The sequence below is a fragment of the Saimiri boliviensis genome, chromosome 21 (genome assembly GCF_048565385.1).
Source record: "Saimiri boliviensis isolate mSaiBol1 chromosome 21, mSaiBol1.pri, whole genome shotgun sequence".
Classification (NCBI taxonomy): Eukaryota; Metazoa; Chordata; class Mammalia; order Primates; family Cebidae; genus Saimiri; species Saimiri boliviensis.
The window spans coordinates 9,573,131-9,593,193 of record NC_133469.1 but is presented as its reverse complement, the minus strand read 5'-3'; the positions used below and the strand labels follow the sequence as shown (position 1 = coordinate 9,593,193).

The 20,063-nt window shown below is 46.1% G+C and overlaps 1 protein-coding gene across 2 annotated transcripts in view; it reads left to right on the top strand.

Moving 5' to 3' along the window:
* SREBF2 (sterol regulatory element binding transcription factor 2) overlaps positions 1 to 20,063 on the top strand; it is a 76,548-nt gene that overhangs the window by 38,412 nt on the left and 18,073 nt on the right. For both annotated transcript variants that reach the window (XM_039463322.2, XM_039463321.2), the window contains exons 5-11: positions 2,650 to 2,871; positions 3,849 to 3,963; positions 4,121 to 4,302; positions 5,808 to 6,000; positions 6,521 to 6,702; positions 9,352 to 9,628; positions 13,929 to 14,098. In XM_039463322.2, the coding sequence (XP_039319256.2) occupies positions 2,650 to 2,871; positions 3,849 to 3,963; positions 4,121 to 4,302; positions 5,808 to 6,000; positions 6,521 to 6,702; positions 9,352 to 9,628; positions 13,929 to 14,098 (1,341 nt within the window). The remainder of the gene's footprint in view (positions 1 to 2,649; positions 2,872 to 3,848; positions 3,964 to 4,120; positions 4,303 to 5,807; positions 6,001 to 6,520; positions 6,703 to 9,351; positions 9,629 to 13,928; positions 14,099 to 20,063) is intronic.

Sequence of the window (20,063 nt, the reverse complement as noted above, 5' to 3'; positions counted from 1 at the left end):
TCAGCTGCTTTCAGCATACTATAGGATGAGAATCTGATAGAGCAAATGGTGATTAAAATTTGGAAGCACTAGCTTTATTCATAAAAGCCAAGAACTAGAAGCAACTCAAGTGTCCAGCCACAGAAGAATAAGCACATTGTGATATATTCATACAATGAAATTATGCCTAGCAATTACAAAAAAGAACTGCTGGCCAGGCACAATGGCTCATGCCTGTAATCTCAGCACTTTGGGAGGCCAGGGTGGGTGGATCAGCTGAGGTCAGGAGTTTTGAGACCAGCGTGGCCAATATGGTGAAACCCCATCTCTATTAAAAATATAAAAATTAGTGGTGCATGCCTGTAGTTCCAGCTACTTGGGAGACTGAGGCAGGAGAATTGCTTGAACCTGAGAGGTGGAGGTTGCAGTGAGCCAAGATTGCACCACTGTACTCCAGCCTGGATGATAGAGTGAAACTCCATCTCAAAAAAAAAAAATAAATAAAATAACATGGGGCTGTTCCTCAAAAATAGTGTGTTTAGCCAAAGGAGCCTATCACAAAAGAGTTCATGCCAATGATTCCATTTATATGAAGTTCAAAAAAAGGCAAAATGAAGCTATGGCGCTAAAAGGACAGTGATACAAGGAGGAGAGGGGCAGGCAGGAACCTTATGAGCTGGTAGAAATGGGCTATATCTTGGTCTGAGTGGTTACATACATTGTGTACATATGTAAAATTCATCAAGCTGTAAACTTAAGGTTTGTGGTTTTTATTGTGCATGACTTGTTCACAACTAATGAAATTGAGCACCTTTTAATTTATTTACTGGCCATTTAGATATTGAGGCCATTATTTAAGAAAATTAACTAAAATTGGGCTGGGGCCAGTGGCTCACACCTATAATCCCAGCACTTTGGGAGGCTGAGGCGGGCAGATCCCCTGAGGTCAGTAGTTCAAGACCAGCCTGGCCAACATGATAAAATTCCGTCTCTACTAAAAATACAAAAATGAGCCAGGCATGGTAGTGGGCACCTAGATTCCCAACTACTCAGGAGACTGAGGCAGGAGAATCACTTGAACCTGGGAAGTGGAGGTTGTAGTGCACTGAGATCATACCACTGCACTCCAACCTGGGCAACAGAGACTGTCTCAAAAAAAAAAAGCGGAGGTGGGAGGCCGCGGGGGGCGGAGGTTCACCCCTGTAATCCCAGCACTTTGGGAGGCTGAGGTGGGCGGATCACCTGGAGTCGGAAGTTTGAGACCAGCCTCAACAACATGGAGAAATCCCATCTCTACTAAAAATACTGTATTTTTAGGGTGTGGTGACGCATGTCTGTAATCCCAGTCCCTCTGGAGGCTGAGGCAGGAGAACTGCTTGAACCCAGAAGGTGGAGTTTCCTGTGAGCTGAGATTGTGGGCAACAAGAATGAAAATCCATCTCAAAAACTCTGACTCAATAAAAAAAAAAAAGAAAATAAACTAAAATTAGAAAAAGTAAGAGGGGAAAACAGAGATGAAGAATAAAAGGGAGGGACCTCCATGGTTGGCCTGTTTACTTAATCAAATGGCTCTGATACAGAGTGTCACTTCTGCCCTTGAGCTTTTTGATGGCCAAATTATATAAAGAAATGCAGTAACTTGCTTAATTGTCATTTGAGAGGGAAAATGTCTCATACTAGGAGAGAGTTTTCTCTGGTGCCAACTCGTGGTTCACCGTGTATAAGTTTAGAGGTGGTTAACAGTTTGACAGCAAAGCAGAAATCATATGACTTGTTTCTGGCATACCTAGATCAAAAGTTAAAACATATTTAGCCATGTTAATCCTCTTGTGGTATAGTTTATTAATGGCGATTTTTTTCTTTTGAAACAAAGTCTCACTGTTGTTGCCCAGGCTGGAGTGCAGTGGCGCGATCTCAGCTCCGTGTGATCTTGGCTTACCGCAACCTCCACCTCCCAGGTTCAAGTGATTCTCCTGCCTCAGTCTCTGGGTACACACCACCACGCCCAGCTAATTTTTTTTTTTTTTTTTGTATTTTTAATAGAGATGGGGTTTCACCATGTTGGCCAGGCTGGTCTTGAACTCCTGACCTCATGATCCACCCACCTTGGCCTCCCAAAGTGCTGAGATTACAGGTGTGAGCCGCCATGCCTGGTGATTCTTTTTTTTTTTTTTTTTTTTTGAGACGGAGTCTGCCACTGTCACCCAGCCTAGAGTGCAGTGGCGCAATCTCAGCTCACTGCAAATTCCACCCCTGTGGTTAAAGCGATTCTCCTGCCTCAGCCTCCCAAGTAGCTGGGATTACAGGCGCCTGCCACAACGCCCAGCTAATTTTTGTATTTTTAGTAGAGACAGGGTTTCAACATCTTGGCCAGGCTGGTCCTGAACTCCTGACCTCTCCACCTACCCCAGCCTCCCACAGTGCTGGGATTACAGGCATGAGCCACCGCGCCCAGCCTTGATGGTGATTCTTAAAGGGAGGTAGTAACCGAGGTACCATGGCCCCTGAGACTTCTTGGGGCCTGACTTGGTTAACTGAGGAAGAGTCCCAGATCTCATGAAGCACTGCCAGGTGTGGCAACATTTGGCTGGGGCAGGCAGGTCTGTGTTGAGGTTGCTTTACTTGGGCTAACGAAGGGATCATTCTGCTCTGTACCTGTGCCTGTTCTAGACCCTGGTGGGCAGCAATGGGACCATTCTGACCACAATGCCTGTAATGATGGGGCAAGAGAAAGTGCCCATTAAGCAGGTACCTGGAGGAGTCAAGCAGCTTGAGCCCCCCAAAGAAGGAGAAAGGCGGACAACCCACAATATCATTGAGAAACGATATCGCTCCTCCATCAACGACAAAATCATTGAATTGAAAGACTTGGTCATGGGGACAGATGCCAAGGTGGGTGCCAAGCAAAATCGTGTTTTATGCCTCACCATCTCCCATCTACCTGTTTTTGCTTCAGAAACTTAGAGAAGTCCCAGGCTCAAGATAAGTGAATACAAGAACGAGTTAGAGGTGCTTTCTAATGAAAGCATCTTGTTGGTGTGTCAAAATTATAAAATATTAAGAAACATTAAGGGACTGGTAAGGGTTGTTAAGGCAGTGACCCACTGAGACCTTTGACTCCAGCTATGCTCTGCAGTGATGGGGGACCCCACTGTCACAGGCAGAGAAAGACGCCTGCACTCACTAGTTCCAGTACAGGACTGTGTGTACTTGGAGTCAGCTGATGGTATAGTTTTAGCTGTGTTTAGAGGTTACCTTTTAGGGAAAAGAAAGAAAAAAGGTTGAGTCTTTGACCAATAGCAAATAGAGGAAATTGATTTTCCAAATGCTTCTGGTGTTTCAATGAATGTGTCATCTGGAAATAGGAGATTTTATTTTTAAAACCTATTATCTATTTTTAAACCCTATTTTGAAAGAAAATTGTATTATTTTCCTTGTTGTCTACAAATCTGAAAGGTACACATCTTAAGTAAAAATATAGGCCTTAAGGTAACTGTCCAAAAATGCTGTGGTTGTTTCATTTGTTTTCCTTAAAGTTTGTTTTGGTGCTAAGATTATTATAAGAAGTAGGAATAATAGCTAGTATTTATTTATTGAGTTTCAGCTATTTGCTAGGCTCGAGGATTATCTCATTTAGCCCTTGCAGCAGCAATTCACATTATCTCCGTGTTAAGGAGGAGGAAAGAGAGGTTCAGAGGTATGGAATAACTTGTCCCTGATAGCACAGCTAATCACTGGGAAGGCCAGCATATGAACTTGGGTTTCTCCCCTCACAGAGCCATGTTCTCAACCCAAGTGCTAGGGCTCTGCTCTCTTCACCCTGTAGCCTGCGCTAGTCTCACTGTGTTTTCCCTCATCTTCCTTCCCAGATGCACAAGTCTGGGGTTCTGAGGAAGGCCATTGATTACATCAAATACTTGCAGCAGGTCAATCATAAACTGCGCCAGGAGAACATGGTGCTGAAGCTGGCAAATCAAAAGAACAGTAAGTGTGCTCGCTGAGAAAAGGATTGTCAGACCATCCTGTGTTGGGCACTGGGCAGAGCCCACAGACGTGTATGAGGCCTAACCCGGCCCAGCCCCAGCCCAGGTGGGGCTTTGTAAAAGCAGATCATTTTCACCAGCTGGGGTTTTCTTTGCAGAGCTTCTAAAGGGCATCGACCTAGGCAGTCTGGTGGACAGTGAGGTGGATCTGAAGATCGAGGACTTTAATCAGAATGTCCTTCTGATGTCGCCCCCAGCCTCTGACTCAGGGTCCCAGGCTGGCTTCTCTCCCTACTCCATTGACTCTGAGCCAGGAAGCCCTCTTTTGGATGATGCAAAGGTACATACTTTTGAAATCTCTTCATCCCTGGAATCTTTCCCATTTCCCCTAAGAAAGTAGCTGGGAGGCCACAGTTAAGTGGCCACGCCACATGTTCAGAGGGCCTACCCTGGAGAGGAACAGCAGTTCTGTTAAATTAGCCAGGTCCTGGAGAATAAAGAAAACTGAATCTGTGGGGGAAACAGTCCCTCAGGTTTAACTGATTTTTGCTGATGGGCCCCGTCGGAGAGGAATGAGTGCCAGATCCAGAATGAGAATGCGAAGCAACTGTTTTGGGGGCGTTGGGAGCTGCTGGAGGCGCCTCATTGCTTCCCTCTGCCTTTAATGGGCCTGGCAAGACCACTTTGGGAGGCTGATCAGCTGGTTTAGGATGAGGCTGCCTCTGGGTCCTCTTTTCAGAAATGATTACAACTTGCAGTCTAACAGATAACATTTCACCTAGGACCTTTAATCGTCAAAGAAAGCCCCTGGCAATTGTAGTTTAATGGAATTACTTAAGAGAGGCTCTGGACCTAATGATCTTGCTGGAAACCTGTAGAGACCACTGGGTTCTGTACTGTATTTTGACATTGGCAGTTTCTGACTCTGAAAGCACAAAGTTCCCTTCTAGTTTTTTTTTTGTTTTTTTTTTTTTTAACTAAGCTGTTTATTGTATCATATACTTAATTTTACTAAGGAAGCTCTGTTTTTGAAATATTCTTATAAATGTGATTCTGTTTGGTAACAACAGGCTGTTTGACATATAAATTGAATTAGCTGGGCTTCTGAGTCATCAGAAGAAATCTTAAATGGTTTTAAAATATTGAAAAGAAGTGACATGCTATATACACATTGAGGCTCAGGGGAGATCTGGTTCCAGCCCTCCCGCTATAAAATGAAGAGTAGGGTGGATGTAGACAATGGTAGGGTTTTAGAACAGGTAAAATCCTTTAGATGGATTCACACTAAATACAGTCTTTGATCAACTTTATTGAGGTATAATTTAAATGCAATAAAATACACCTACTTTAAATGTACAGGACCAAGATTTTAACGTAATGTACCGTACTGTGTAACTATCAGTATAATCAAGATGTAGAACATTTCCATCACCCCAAAAAGTGCTTTGTACACCTTTGCAGGTAGTTTCCCACACCCTCTCCAACCTCAGACAATGACTGATTCATCGGTTTCCTGTTACTTTAGATTCGTTTTACCTGTTCTGGAATTAGACAGAAACAGAATCATACAGTGTGTTCTCTTTTGTGGTAGAGCTCTATTTTAAAAGAAAATCTCTTCTACCTTTGTTCTTCGGAACACGTACTTTTCTCAGTTAGTAAGCAGGTGAATGTGCCAATGTTTGGGCACAGTGAATGAATTATAGGCTTCTCAGTTCCCATCTGGCTTTAGTCCTGAGTTAATGGACTTGAATTTAAACCTTATAACCATTTCTCAATATATGTATTTATAAAGTGCTGTAAAAACCTATGCAGTATTTATTCCAACCTTGAGGCCTTGTTTTGAAGGTCAAAGATGAGCCGGACTCTCCTCCTGTGGCACTGGGCATGGTAGACCGCTCACGGATTCTTCTGTGTGTCCTCACCTTCCTGTGCCTCTCCTTTAACCCCTTGACCTCCCTGCTACAGTGGGGAGGGGCCCACGACTCTGACCAGCACCCACACTCAGGCTCTGGCCGCAGTGTCCTGTCACTCAAGTCAGGTAGGTGGAGGCCCCTTGCATCACCTGGGCATGATTGGGACACTCTGGCAGCAGAAGGACCCTGTGTACAGACTTCTCAGCTTGGCTACCAGGTCCCAAGGGGCTTTTATGGTGGGCCCCCACCTGCTTACTTCTGATAGGGACTGGAATAAGTTGCATTTTGGAAGTAACAAGGCAAGCCCAAGTTCAGTCAGAATGAGCAAAACAAATCAGAAACTCACACTAAATACCCTGGGGTGGAGGGTTGGTACCTATTTGAAGGAGGATATGGTGTTTTTTAGCTGAGTGGCAAAACCAGTGCCTTAACCCCCCTTAAAAGCTGACAGATTTTTGTGGTACTTGGCTCCATAATGACAAGGGCTACAGTCATTAGCCCTATTTAGATTATAGAATTACTTACCCTTCCTTCTGAGAATGAAGTAGAAGCCTCTTTCATGTGATAATGTGCTGGGGTCTGTCAGGTGCCTGGCTGCTCTGCAAGGCCTTTCCTGGCAGGCTCTGCTGAGACACTCCTCCTTAGGTTCTGGGGGCTGGTTTGACTGGATGATGCCTACTCTTCTCTTATGGCTGGTAAATGGTGTGATTGTCCTGAGCGTCTTTGTGAAGCTGCTGGTCCATGGGGAGCCAGTGATCCGGCCACACTCTCGCTCTTCGGTCACCTTCTGGAGGCACCGGAAACAGGCAGACCTGGATCTCTCCAGAGTGAGTTCTGTGTCCGCCCTGCCCCATCCTCCACAAACTTGACCAATAATTCAGCAACTCACGTTGAATCCTCCCTGTGAAGAAAGTCCTATGATAGATGCTTGTGATGACTGAGAGGAAAAGGGGACCCTGCTGCTGAACAGTCACAGGGCAGTGGAGAGGGCGTCTCTGCATAGATAATTAATTCCAGGGACATGAGAGGATCTATGTCTCTGGTATGACAGAGGAAGAATAAAGTTGAGTTCTGAGGGAGGAGTTCTAGGGCTTGAGCGGGGCTGCCAAGGTCAAGAAGGAAGGGTGGGCGGGACAGAAGGACCTTCCAACCCGAAGGCATGAATAGACAGGCTGTTTGGAGACCGACAGGTTCCAGGGTGTGTTGAGTGTGGGATATGTCAGAGAGAGAGGAAGGCAAAGGCTGGTAGTGTGTCTAGGCCCAAATTGGAGAGGGCTTTCACTAGGAACTGATTTGGGGCTTTATTCTCAGTTCTCTAAAGAACCAGAAAAGGTTTTTGAGTAGGAAAACTAGCTGAAAGCTTTCATTTGAAATCAACAGAGAGTTTATGGAAAAGATTCTGGGGCAACTCATGGCATTGAAGGAAGAGTTAAGTATCCACATTTCAGGAGGAACAAGAACCAGAACACTCCTCAGCAGCAGTGAGCCATGAGCCTGCTCTCCCCACCTCTCCAAGCTGCAAGCCCATTAGTGAGAATCTGATTGGCCATTCTAGATCCGTCAGCCTTGCTGGGGCTGTGGGTCTCAGAATATAGATATGATTTTAAGAGGCCTGTTCCTAGAGCATAACATCCCAAGATGTATATCCTAGTGGCAGGCTCAGGTGTGTGTTCTACAGGCATCATTCTGGTGGCTGTGGAGGATAGATAGGAGGGATATGTGAAATTCATGGAACCTAGAAACAAGTTAGGAGCTCTTTTTTTTTTTTTTTTTTTTTTTTTTTTTAAAGTAGAGATAAGGTCTCACTATGTTGCCTGGCTGGTCTCGAACTCCTAGGCTCCAGTGATCCTCTCACCTTGATCTCCCAATGTGTTGGGATTATAGTTATGAGCTACCACGCCTGGCTGAGTTAGGGGCCTCTTGAAATAGGCCGAGTAAGAGATGATGGTAAGGACCTGGAATTAAAATGAAAGGTTGGAACTGAATAAATATTTGAAATGTAGTATTTGGAAAGGAGGTGATAGTGACATTGACTCAAGGACCAGAGAGGCTGGAAGATGGAGCAGACTCCATCTAGGCCACGTTGCCTGGAAAAGCTGGGAGAGGCCCCTGTATCAAGAGCAGTGATTGGGAGGCAGGCCATGGGGACTGAGGAGGGGCAGTGCCAGAGTGCTGGGAAGCGTGTCTATCAGGAGAATGTTCTTAGGGAGAACTGGACTGGGGAGTCAAGAGGGGTGAGAGCCGAAGACTGGGACCTGGGAATAGCCCACCGTTGAGAGAAAGGCTGGGGAGGAGCCAGGGAGCACCTGCCTCCTTTGGGATCTGCAAGTGCAGGTCCTTTTGGCTGAAGAGATAGAGCCACCTTAGAGACTGTTGCCCACAGGACATCTTTTCTTTTCCCTTGTCCAGTCCAGTAATGATATGGGAAGCAAAGCACAGGTAGTGTACCAGCTGCCCAATAGAGGAAAAGAGCAGAATTTACTTCAATTTCCCCAAGACTGTATAGCCTGTCTTATAGTTCCCAACAATAAGAGAGAGAAAAAGCAAGTGGTCTTCAGAACGGTGCAGTAGACTCTCTATTAGACCCTCCGAGATTGACAAAGATTAGTTCATCTGAATCCTAGGGTAGGATAGTTTAGCTGTGAGTTTGCCTAAAACTCTGGTTCTTAAACTTCAGCAGGCATGAAGCCAGGTGCTGTGGCTCACACCTGTAAATCCCAGCTACTGAGGAGGCTGAGGTGGGAGGATTGTTTGAGCCCAGGAGTTCAAGAGCAGCCTAGGCACCATAGCAAACCCTTATCCCTAAAAATGAAAAGAAAAGCATTAGCAGGCATGGCATAAGAATCACCTCGAAGGCTGCCAGAGGTTCTGATTCAGTAGCCTTGGGGTAAGGTCTAAGTGCTTGCATTTCTAACAAGCTCCTAAGAGCTGATGCTACTGGCCTCTGGGGTCCACACTATGAGACCCTGAAAACCTAAAGGATCATGCAGTTTATCTAAATTTGTGTCACCATCTTATGTCTAAAAGCTACTGTTGGCCAGGTGCAGTGGCTCACACCTGTAATCCCAGCACTTTGGGAGGCTGAGATGGGTAGACCACTTGAGGTCAGGAGTTTGAGACCAGCCTGGCCAACATGGTGAAACCCCAACTTTACTAAAAATACAAAAAAAAAAAAAAAAAAAAAGCTACTGTGAGGGAACTCTGACCAGCATTTGCTCAAAGAAAGAACACAATACAATCTCAATTGAGTAAAAAGCCTGGAAGGAAATACCTCAAAATGTCAGCAGAGATTCTTTCTGGGGGATGAGATTGTAGATTGTTTTGTTTTACTTTCTTGTAGCTTTCTGAAGTTTCCCTCATTTTTATAATGAGTATGCACTAATTCCTCTGATTATGGGGGTTGGAGGGAATAGTCTATCAAAACAGAAAGCCAGAGCAAGGCCAGTGACCATTAACACCCTCTTGATACTTTATAGGGAGATTTTGCAGCTGCTGCCGCCAACCTGCAAACCTGCCTGGCAGTTTTGGGGCGGGCACTGCCCACCTCCCGCCTGGACCTGGCCTGCAGCCTTTCCTGGAACGTGATACGCTACAGCCTGCAGAAGCTACGCCTGGTGCGCTGGCTGCTCAAGAAAGTTTTCCAGCGCCGGCAGGCCACACCAGCAACCGAGGCAGGCTTTGAGGACCAAGCTAAGACCAGCGCCCGGGATGCAGCTCTGGCCTATCACCGGTTGCACCAGCTGCACATCACAGGTGAGGGGATGGCTGCTGCCTGGGTTGCTACAAGGCTTCTTGTGCTACCTCACCTCCTTAGCTTGATTTGCCAGTTCTGCACCCTAGTTGAAGCCCCTTTAACGCTGCTCTTTTAGAGTGGCTGGACCAACCTTCTGCCTGTTTCCATAGATGTAAGGATGGCTTGTTGCTGTAGCTCATCAGTTCTCAGATCCACATGTTTTCATGAAATCATCACTATACTCAGGATGTGTCCTATAAACAGTGGCACATTGTAGATAAGTTGGCAGTGTTTTTCTTTAGTGATACTTAAATTAATGGTGAGACTTAAAATTGATGATATCTGAGATTCAATGAAATATGATCATTTATTTCATTCCATAAGCTCCTGCTGTAATAGAAAGGCAGAGACATCAGCAAATGAATGACAGTTCAGTGTGAGTATGTTAGACTTAGCTGAGGGAACATGATTTCGTTGGGAGGGAGCGGGTACCCATTGGGTAGGGTTTCAAGAAAGGCTTTCTGGGAAAGTAGCATCTTGGCTTTGCATAGAAGGTTGCATAGAGGTCACCATCTCTGCAGGAGATGAGCCTTCTGAGCAGAGGGATATTCTCAAGAGCCACCTGGGGTGGCTCTTGAGAATAAGCCTTCAGTGGTCCTAAAGGGAGCCAGGGCACAAGGGCAGTGCTCAGACCATGATGGATCTGGATACCAGCCTGGGGATCTTGTAGTGTATCAGAAGGATTCAGTGAAGAGCATTAGGAAAATAATGATATGATCAGATTTCTGCTTCTCAAGTTTAGAAGAGTCAGGCCAGGCATGGTAGCTGACTCATGCCTGTAGTCCCAGCAGTATGGGAGACCAAGACAGGATGATCACTTGCACTCAGGAGTTGCAGTCCAACCTTGACAATGTGGTGAAACCCCATTTCTACAAAAAATACAAAAATTAGCCAAGCATGATGGTGCATACCTGTAATCCCAGCTACCGAGGAGGCTGATGGAGAATTACTGGAGCCTAAGGGGTCAGGGCTCCAGTGAGCTGAGACTGGCACCACAGCACTCCAAAAAAAAGTTTAGAAGATGCACTCTTGGCAGATAAGGAGTGGATCCCAGAGGAGTTAGGGAGGCCAAATAGAAGCTGATGCAGATGGAAGATGAGAGATGCTGAAAGGACAGATGAGAGGAAATTAGAAGATGGATTGATTGGACTGATAGATGAGGAAAGGAGTCAGCTAAGATGGTTCCCTCGTTCTTCCTTGGGAGTTTGGGTGAATGGTGGTGCCACCAACAAAGGTAAGGAAAACAGAAGGAAGAGCAACTTTCCAGGGAAAAGATGATGAGTTCCCTTTGGACACTTGCCTGTGAGATGTGGAGGGGAGCTGCACATGCAGGATATGCAGCCCAAAGACCTACAGGTGAGCGTGAAAAGCAAGGGAGCTGATGAGAGTGGAGGTGGTGAAAAGGAGACCCTCAGGGCCATTCAGAGGAACACCCACATGTAAAGACAGGCTGGGTGCAGTGGCTCACACCTATAATTCCAGCACTTTGGGAGGCCAAGGCAGGTGAATCACCTGAGGTCAGGAGATTAAGACCAGCTGGCCAACTTGGTGAAACCCCATCTCTACTAAAAATACAAAACTTAGCCGAGTGTGGTGGCACGTGCCTGTAATCCTGGCTACTTGGGAGGCTGAGGCAGGAGAATCACTTGAACCCAGGAAGTGGAGGTTGCAGTGGGCTGAGATTATGCCACTGCACTCCAGCCTGGGTGACAAGAGTGAAACTGTGTCTCAAAAGAATTAATAAAAGAACAGATAGAGGCTGGCACAGTGGTTCACATCTGTAATCCCAGCACTTTGGAAGGTCAAGGCAGGAAGGTCACTTGAGCCCAGGAATTTCCCACTAGCTGGGAAACACAGGGAGACTCATCACTACAAAAAAAATTTCAAAAAATTTGCCGGTCTTTGGCCGGGCGCGGTGGCTCAAGCCTGTAATCTCAGCACTTTGGGAGGCCGAGGCGGGTGGATCACGAGGTCGAGAGATCGAGACCATCCTGGTCAATGTGGTGAAACCCCGTCTCTACTAAAAATACAAAAAATTAGCTGGGCATGGTGGCGTGTGCCTGTAGTCCCAGCTACTCAGGAGGCTGAGGCAGGAAAATTGCTTGAACCCAGGAGGCGGAGGTTGCGGTGAGCCGAGATCGCGCCATTGCACTCCAGCCTGGGTAACAAGAGCGACACTCTGTCTCAAAAAAAAAAAAAAAAAAAAAAAAAATTTGCCGGTCTTTGTGGCATGCACCTGTGGTCCCAGCTACTTGAGAGGCCAAGGTGGGAGGATCACTTGAGAGCTTGGGAGGTACGTTGAGGCTGCAGTGAGCTGTGATCGTGCCACTGCACATGCACACAGAAATGAACAGATAGAAGACGAGGAGTTAGGGGCAGAGGCTGCCTGAGAAGAGCAGTTGGAAAGGTCTGAGGAGACACTGAGAGGATTAGTGCTGGAGGAGCAAGGGGAGAGGGTTGAGGAGGGGAGATTGTTGCCGGGACACCCAGTAAGATGAGGGCCAGGAATAATAGTAGGATGTGGTAACTGGAAGGTGTTGGATGCCCTGGTGGCTGCAGGTAGCTTCAGCCAAAAGTGGAACAGAGACAGTCAAGTGACACAGGAGTGACCAGGAGGTGACACAGTGGGGCCAGTGTGCAGCTTTAATATGTGGGCTCATGGTAGAGTTTTAGCAGAAGATCCCTATCTGCAGATTTGCCCTGCTCTTACCTTGTCTGTTCTTCAGTATGCCCTTGGGACAGAATAAGCCCATATTCATGTCTCTGATCAGGCTGTGTCCTCCTTGCTGCCAAGTTCTGGAGAATTCCAGCTGAGAAGCTTTATATCACTCATTCCCTCCATACTCTCTGACATTCGCTGTGTGAGACACTGAGGGGACAGCGGTAACTACAGTATGGTTGCCACACTGCCCTCTCTCCTCCCTCCTTGTGAAGGTAAAAGCCCAGTGTCTTCTGCAGGAGGAACACCTGAGGCCAGTACAGAATGGAGTGTGAGGCTGAGATGACCTGTGCTGATGAAAAGACAGGGAGGCAAGGGAGCCCAGGAGGAGGAACACAGAGCTGGATGACCACGGGAAGCCTGGCTTTGCTACTGTCTGCACCTTGGCATGGGTACTTCCTGTGGCGGCCTCTGAGGCAAGGAGACCCTGAGGGTCTCCTTTTCACCACATCCACTCTCATCAGCTCCCTTGCTTTTCACGCTCACCTGTAGGTCTTCGGGCTGCAGATCCTGCATGTGCAGCTCCCCTCCACATCTCACAGGCAAGTGTCCAAAAGGGAACTCATCACCTTTTCCTTGCCCTTGTAGTGAGGACCAAAGCAGGCAACAGTATGAAAGCCTCAGGAGAGCTGTGATGGGCCTTTGTGCCTGTGCAAGGATACTTTGTCACCTGATTAGGGGTAGCCCCATATGAGCCGCTGTGTACCTCTCGTGGGGGAGAGGGGAGTATGCCTTCCTGGCCTCCCACCCACTAACCCAACATGTATTCATCTGTCCTTGCTCAGTTTATGTCACTTCCCCCCTCAAAAGGGTGTGTGCCTGTATATTGTGAAGGTCGGTTCTTTTTTGGGGGAACAGAGTCTCTCTCTGTTTCCCAGGCCAGAGTGCAGTGGCGCAATCTCGGCTCACTGCAACCTCCACCTCCCAGGCTAAAGCGATTCTCCTCCCTCAGCCTTCCAAGTAGCTGGAATTACAGGCATGCACCACCACGTCCAGCTAATTTTTTCTATTTTTAGTGGAGATGAGGTTTCACTGTGTTTGCCAGGCTGTTCTAGAACTCCTGGCCTCAAGTGATCTGCTGGCCTCGGCCTCCCATGGTGCTGGGATTACAGATACGAGCTATTGCGCTCAGCCATATTGAGGTTTTTTAATGAAAATAAATTCAAATCAGTTTGTCTTAAAAAAAAAATGTCATTACCTCTCTTGAATGTTTGGAGACACAGAATATGGCTGTGCTGCTGACGCTGTTTTGGGAAATGTTGCACTGTGCGCCTCTGAGTCCCATACAACAACTTGTAATCGTGACAACTCTGTGTGCAACAGAACTGGGTGCCATGTTCCCAGCTACCTTGTCAGGTAGACAGGAACACACAGTACGTCCCAGAGCCTGGCATCCTATCCTGTGATCTGGCCTGTCTGATCACAAAGCTCACCTCATTTCTACCCTGGTTTCTCTCTTACTTTGATCGTACTGGAGACAGCAGGAAAAAGTTTGGTTTGGGAGATCCAGCAATGATAGTGTCTGTTTCCGCCCACCCTAGGGAAGCTTCCTGCAGGATCCGCCTGTTCAGATGTACACATGGCGTTATGTGCTGTAAACCTGGCTGAATGTGCAGAGGAGAAGATCCCACCAAGCATGCTGGTTGAAATCCACCTGACTGCTGCCATGGGGCTCAAGACCCGGTGTGGAGGCAAGCTGGGCTTCTTGGCCGTGAGTACCCTTCATTCCCTTCTGTAAACCTCCGCTGAGCACTTACCTAGCCAAGAGCTAAGATGCAAAAGTAGGTATGGGTCGTCTTCCCCCTCAGGTGCTGCCCACCTAGAGGGGTAGGCATTCATTCAGTTGCTCATTTCACCAGTACTCCCAGCAACCAATAAAACAGACCAAAATTCCTCCCCTTGTGGCCTTAACAACCATAAGCCTTGTAGGAAGGACATTTTGGTGCCCTGAGGTAATGTGAAGATTGGTTAGATACAGATAGCAGAGCTACACTACTTGGGGGTTAATATGCAACTTTCTGCTCTTCAAGTGGTCATAAAAATTCTTAGAATCTCTTGGTTATGTCTTCTGTTCTTTTATTTACCCAAAAGGTATTTATTGGGCATCTTGTGTTGATCACAGCACTGTGAATCCAGAAATAAAAGCTAGTGCCTTTGCCAAGCTACAGAGTTAAAGAAAAGAATAAAAATAAAGATCTGTGCCTATCTACAAAGAACTCTGGTCAGACCCAGGGCAGGGATTGTAGTTATCAAGCACCCCCCATACGCCTGGCTAGGAGCCAGCCTTGGGAACTCTCAAATGGGTAATTCCCTGGTCCTTGTGATCAGCTAGTTCACAACATGCTGACCTCAGGCTTTCTCTTACTCTAGCAGAAACAGGCACGTTTTACTCTGTGCCCCACTGTGGGTAGACTGCCGAATACATCAAGTATTTTCAAAACAGTACTGTCACATCTCTGTTTCTGTATCTCAGTAATGGCAGAGGCAAGCTGAGAATGAGTCAGAACGTACCTGTGGTGACAGTGACATGTTTCCTGAGGTGCATCACGATAGTATAGGTGATGAAGGGCGCAGGGAAGTCCAGTGTACTTTCTATGTCTTACCTCTGTTTCTGGTGACCACAGATAAGAGATTCATCCATTGATTGACTCATTCAGTAAACACGACTGAGCACCCTCTCTAAGCAGGACATTTGCCTTGTTCTCAGGGAGCATACAGTCTGGCAAGGAATCTAGACAGCCACCCTTCTAGACTTTGACATTGATCTTCTCATGAGGAGGACTGGGCTCCAGGTGGGGAAAGAACCCCATCCTCACCTGTGGCTAGACAACCTGGGAGTCCACAGACACTGAAGACACATCATTTTTCCTATTCATTTCAACCTTCCCTCAGCAAATCTTCCTGAGACTAGGTCTTCAGGACAGTGTGAGCTAGGGTGAGCTCCTGAGCTGGTCTTGGGGGAGGGCAGGGTGGGCTTTCTGGGAAAGGTGAATCTAGGCTAGAGCATGAGGCATTGATGAGGTCTCTTCCCTATTCAGTGTATTGAAGTGCTTAGGGCTGAAGTCATTACATTTGTAACTTCCATGCTCCCCAACAATGTTTAAAAGACATTCATTTTATCAAAACATAACGTGCAGAAGAATGCGCACATTTTAACTTACGGCTTGAAGTAAAGTCACCCATGTAACACCCACCCACATTAAGAAGTAGGACATTCCCAGCACGGCCCTTCCCACTCTTCCTGCTTCTTCCTGCCCCCAACCAAGGTAACCACTTTTCTGAATTCTGTCACTGTAGTTTAATCTGCCTATTGTTTCTCATTTCAGTAAAGTTATCAAAATACACACTTAGAATTCTGGCCATGTGGAGTAGCTCCTACCTGTAATCCCGCCATTTTGGGAGGCCGAGGTGGGCAGATCACCTAAAGTCAGGAGTTTGAAACCAGCCTGACCAGTATGGTGAAATCATTTCTCTACTAAAAATACAAAAATTAGGCCAGGCATGGTGGCACACACCTTTAATCCCAGGTACTCAGGAGGCTGAGGCAGGAGGTAGGGGTTGAGTGAACCAAACTTGCGCTGCTGTGCTCCAGCCTGGGTGGCAGAGTGAGACTCCATCTCCAAAAAATAAATACATACATACAAAATACAAAAATTAGTCAGGCATGGTGGTGCACACCTGTAATCCCAGCTACTTTGGAGTTTGAGGCAGGGGAGTCACTTGAACCCAGTAAACAGAGGTTGCGGTAAGGCAAGATTACACCACCACAAGCCAGCCTGGGGGACGAAGTGAATGACACTCCATCTCAAAAAAAAAAAGTACAATATGCATGTCAAAAAGTATACAAATCATAAATATACAGTTCAGTGACTTCACAGGGTAAACACATCTATATAGCCAGCAGACAGCTCAAAGCACAGAGCTAAGATGTCAGAAGCCATTCTTGGGCCCTTTGCTATCACTAACCTGCAACTCCCCCCAAGCCTTCCAGCCTTGCATTGGTAACCACCATCCCAGTCACCTCAGATGTTTTGCCTCTGTTTAAACTTTTTATTAATATAAAGTGAGTCTTGCAGTATGTACTGTTTTGTGTCTGATTTTTTTTTTTTTTTTTTTTTTTTTTTTTGGAGACAGAGTCTCATTTTGCTGCCAGGCTGGAGTGTAGTGGCATGATCTCGGCTGACTGCAACCTCCGACTCCCTGGTTCAAGCAGTTTTCCTGCGTCAGCCTCCTGAGTAGCTGGGATTACAAGCATGTGCCACCATGCCAGCTAATTTTTGTATTTTTAGTAGAGATAGGGTTTCAACCCATATGGTCTTGGTCTCCTGACCTGGTGATCTGCCCGCCTCAGCCTCCCAAATTTCTGGGATTACAGGCATGAGCCACTGCGCCCGGCCTTGTGTCTAACTTCTTTTGTTCAATGTGTAAGAATCATTTATCTTGTCATGTAGAATTATAGATTGTTCGTTCTCATACTTTATAGTGTTCCGTTGTATGACTAGATTATTGCAGATGAACTTTTTCGTTGCTTTCTGGTTTTGGTTATTTTGAAGAGTGCTGCTGTAAACCTCCTTGTACACACATCTTTCAGTAAACATGTGACTGCATTTTTAGGAATGGCATTGCTGGGTCAGAAGTTGTGCATATTTCCAAATCGTTAGCCATTCTTCACTCCATCCGCAGTGGGCAAGAGTTCAAATTCTACATCCTTACCAAACACATAAAATGTCAATTTTTTTAAGCCCTTCTAGTGTATCTCATCGTAGTTTTCATTTGGACTTCCCAGGTGATTCACGATGTTGAGCACCTCTTCTTAAATTTATTGGCAATTTGGATAGTCTCCTTTGTGAAATTCAATTCAAATCTTACCTCTTTTTTATTTGGGGTGTCTGTCGTCTCATTGGATATATGCTTTTCAGATCCCTTCTCCCACTCTATGGCTTGCTTCTTTCTTAATGGTGTCTAGTGATAGCACAAGCTCTGAAATCCAGATTATTACTCTTTTCCTTTACATTCTGTTCAGTAAATCTTTGTCCTACCTCAAAGTCATGAAGATTCTCTCCTTTGTTGTCTGCCAGAAGCTTTATTTTTTACTCTTTATACTTAGGTACCTAATTCACCTGGAATTAATTTTTATATGAGTTGGAGGCAGGAGTACAAGATGTGTTTTTTTCCCATAAGGATATCCACCTGACCCAGAGCCTATTATTTTAAAAACTGTCCTTCCCCTGCTGCACCAAGTGGCACCTTTTTTTCATAAATCAAGTGTCCATGTACGGTTGGTCTGCCTCCCGATCTGCTAGTCTGTTCCACTGTTCCACCACCACCCAACCCTACGGTTGTTATGTCTTGATGTCTGGAAGTGTTGGTCTTCCAGATTTAGTGACTGTTTTTTGCTCCTTTACCTTCCCACATTAATTTTGGGCTCATCTTTCATCATCCCAGAAGCCCAATTTTCCTTATCACTAAGATGCAACTGCCCTCTGAAAGGGACTCAGCCTATTTGAGACAGGCATGTGTGTGGCAGCTGAGGATCAGATCACTGGTTTCATTAGAGTCGTCTCTGCCCACGAGCCCACAGAACACGTTTGATATGCCTGACAAGCAGTGAGCAGTGCTGTATTTCCTCAAATTTTTTCATGCACATACTAACATGCATGTAATTTATTGTGATTATACCATAAACCCTGACCTTTTTTTTTTTTTTTTTTTTTTTGCCACTGACTTTTTTCAGCCTAACAATGAATCTTGGGTGTTTCTTTGTAGCCTCTTCATTCTGCAGAGGTACTTGGTGCTGCTGCTGGACATTTGGGTTATTTCCAGCATTTGCTGTTGTGAACAATGCCATAGGGAATATTTTGGCCATTGTCTTTACACACCTCTGTAAGAGCTTCCTCAGATTAAATCTCTAGAGATGGTGATGCTGTGTCAAAGGATATAAGTATTTGAAACTTAATAGTATTACCAAATTTGCATATTCACTAAGATGGAAAAAGGAGAACTGTCATCTCTAAAGCAGCTGCTCTTCTCTGTTTACTTCTCTTGAGAGAGAATAAAGAGACTCAGACAGTACTTTCTTATAAAGGAAGAAGCTTTGAATTTGGTGAGATATATTTAGCTAGAAAATGAGCCAGGTGTTGGGGGCAAGTGGAGGGCTGGCCTCAGTGAATATGGTTTAGACTAGAGGTTCCCAAACTTGCTCGACTCACTATGTCTCTGCAGATTTGTCATGGTGTCCCTTCGTCAAAAGAAATACCTAACAGTTCTGTTTTTTGTTTGTTTGTTTGTTGAGATAGGGTCTTGCTCTGTTGCCCAGGCTGGAGTGCAGTGGTGTGATCATGGCTCACTGTTGCCTCAGCCCCTCTGGGGTCAGGTGATCCTCCCCCCGTAGCTTCCCGAGTAGCTGGAACTGCAGTATACACCACCACACTGAGCTAATTTTTTTCTATTTTTTGTAGAGTCAGGATTTTGCTATGTTACTCAGGCTGGTCTCGAACTCTTGGGATTATAGGCATGCACTACTGTACCTGGCCTCTGTTAAGCAGTTAAGTCTGAACATCCTAATAGGTATTTAAATTGTCTTAACATGAAGTTGAAAGAAGAAATAATACTTTTTGCTAAGAGTCGTAGCACATACTTGTAGTCCCAGCTCCTCAGGAGACTGAGGCAGGAGGATCTCTTTTGTTTTTTTGAGATGGAGTTTCACTCTTGTTACCCAGGCTGGAGTGCAATGGCACGATCTTGGCTCACCGCAACCTCCGCCTCCTGAGTTCAAGCAATTCTCCTACCTCAGCCTCCCGAGTAGCTAGGACTACAGGCGCGCGCCACCATGCCTAGCTAATTTTTGTTTTTTTAGTAGAGATGGGGTTTCACCTTGTTGACCAGGATGGTCTCGATCTCTTGACCTCGTGATCCACCCACCTCAGCCTCCCAAAATGCTGGGATTATAGGCGTTAGCCACCGCGCCTGGCCCAGGAGGATCTCTTGAAGCCACAAGTTTGAGGCTGCAGCTAGCCATGGTCATGCCTGTGAATAGAGCCACTCTACTCCAGCTTGGGCAATGTAGTGAGACCGTGTCTCTATAAACAAAAAAGGCTCACACTTGTAGTCCCAGCACTTTGGGAAGTCATGGTGGGTGGATCACCTGATGTTAGGCATTCAAGACCAGCCTGGCCAACACGGTGAAACCCCGTCTCGACTAAAAATACAAAACTTAGCCAGGTGACACAAACCTGTAAGCTACTTGGGAGGCTGAGACAGAATCGCTTGAACCCAGAAGGCAGAGGTTGCAGCGAGCTGAGATCGTGCCACTGCATTCCAGCCTGGGTGACAGAGCGAGACTCCATCTCAGGAAAAAAAAAAAAAGAGAGAAAGAGGATATTTTGGATTTTTTTTTTTTTTTTTTTTTTTTTTGAGATGGAGTCTTGCTCTGTCACCAGGCTGAAGTGTAGTGGTGCAATCTTGACTCACTGCAACCTCTGCCTCCCAGTTCAAGCGATTCCCCTGCCTCCGCCTCCCAAGTAGCTGGGACTACAGGCACACACCACCATGCCCGGCTAATTTTTTATATTTTACTAGAGACAGGGTTTCACCATGTTGGCCAGGATGGTCTTGATCTTCAGACCTCGTGATCCACCCACCTTGGCCTCCCAAAGTGCTGGGATTATAGGCGTGAG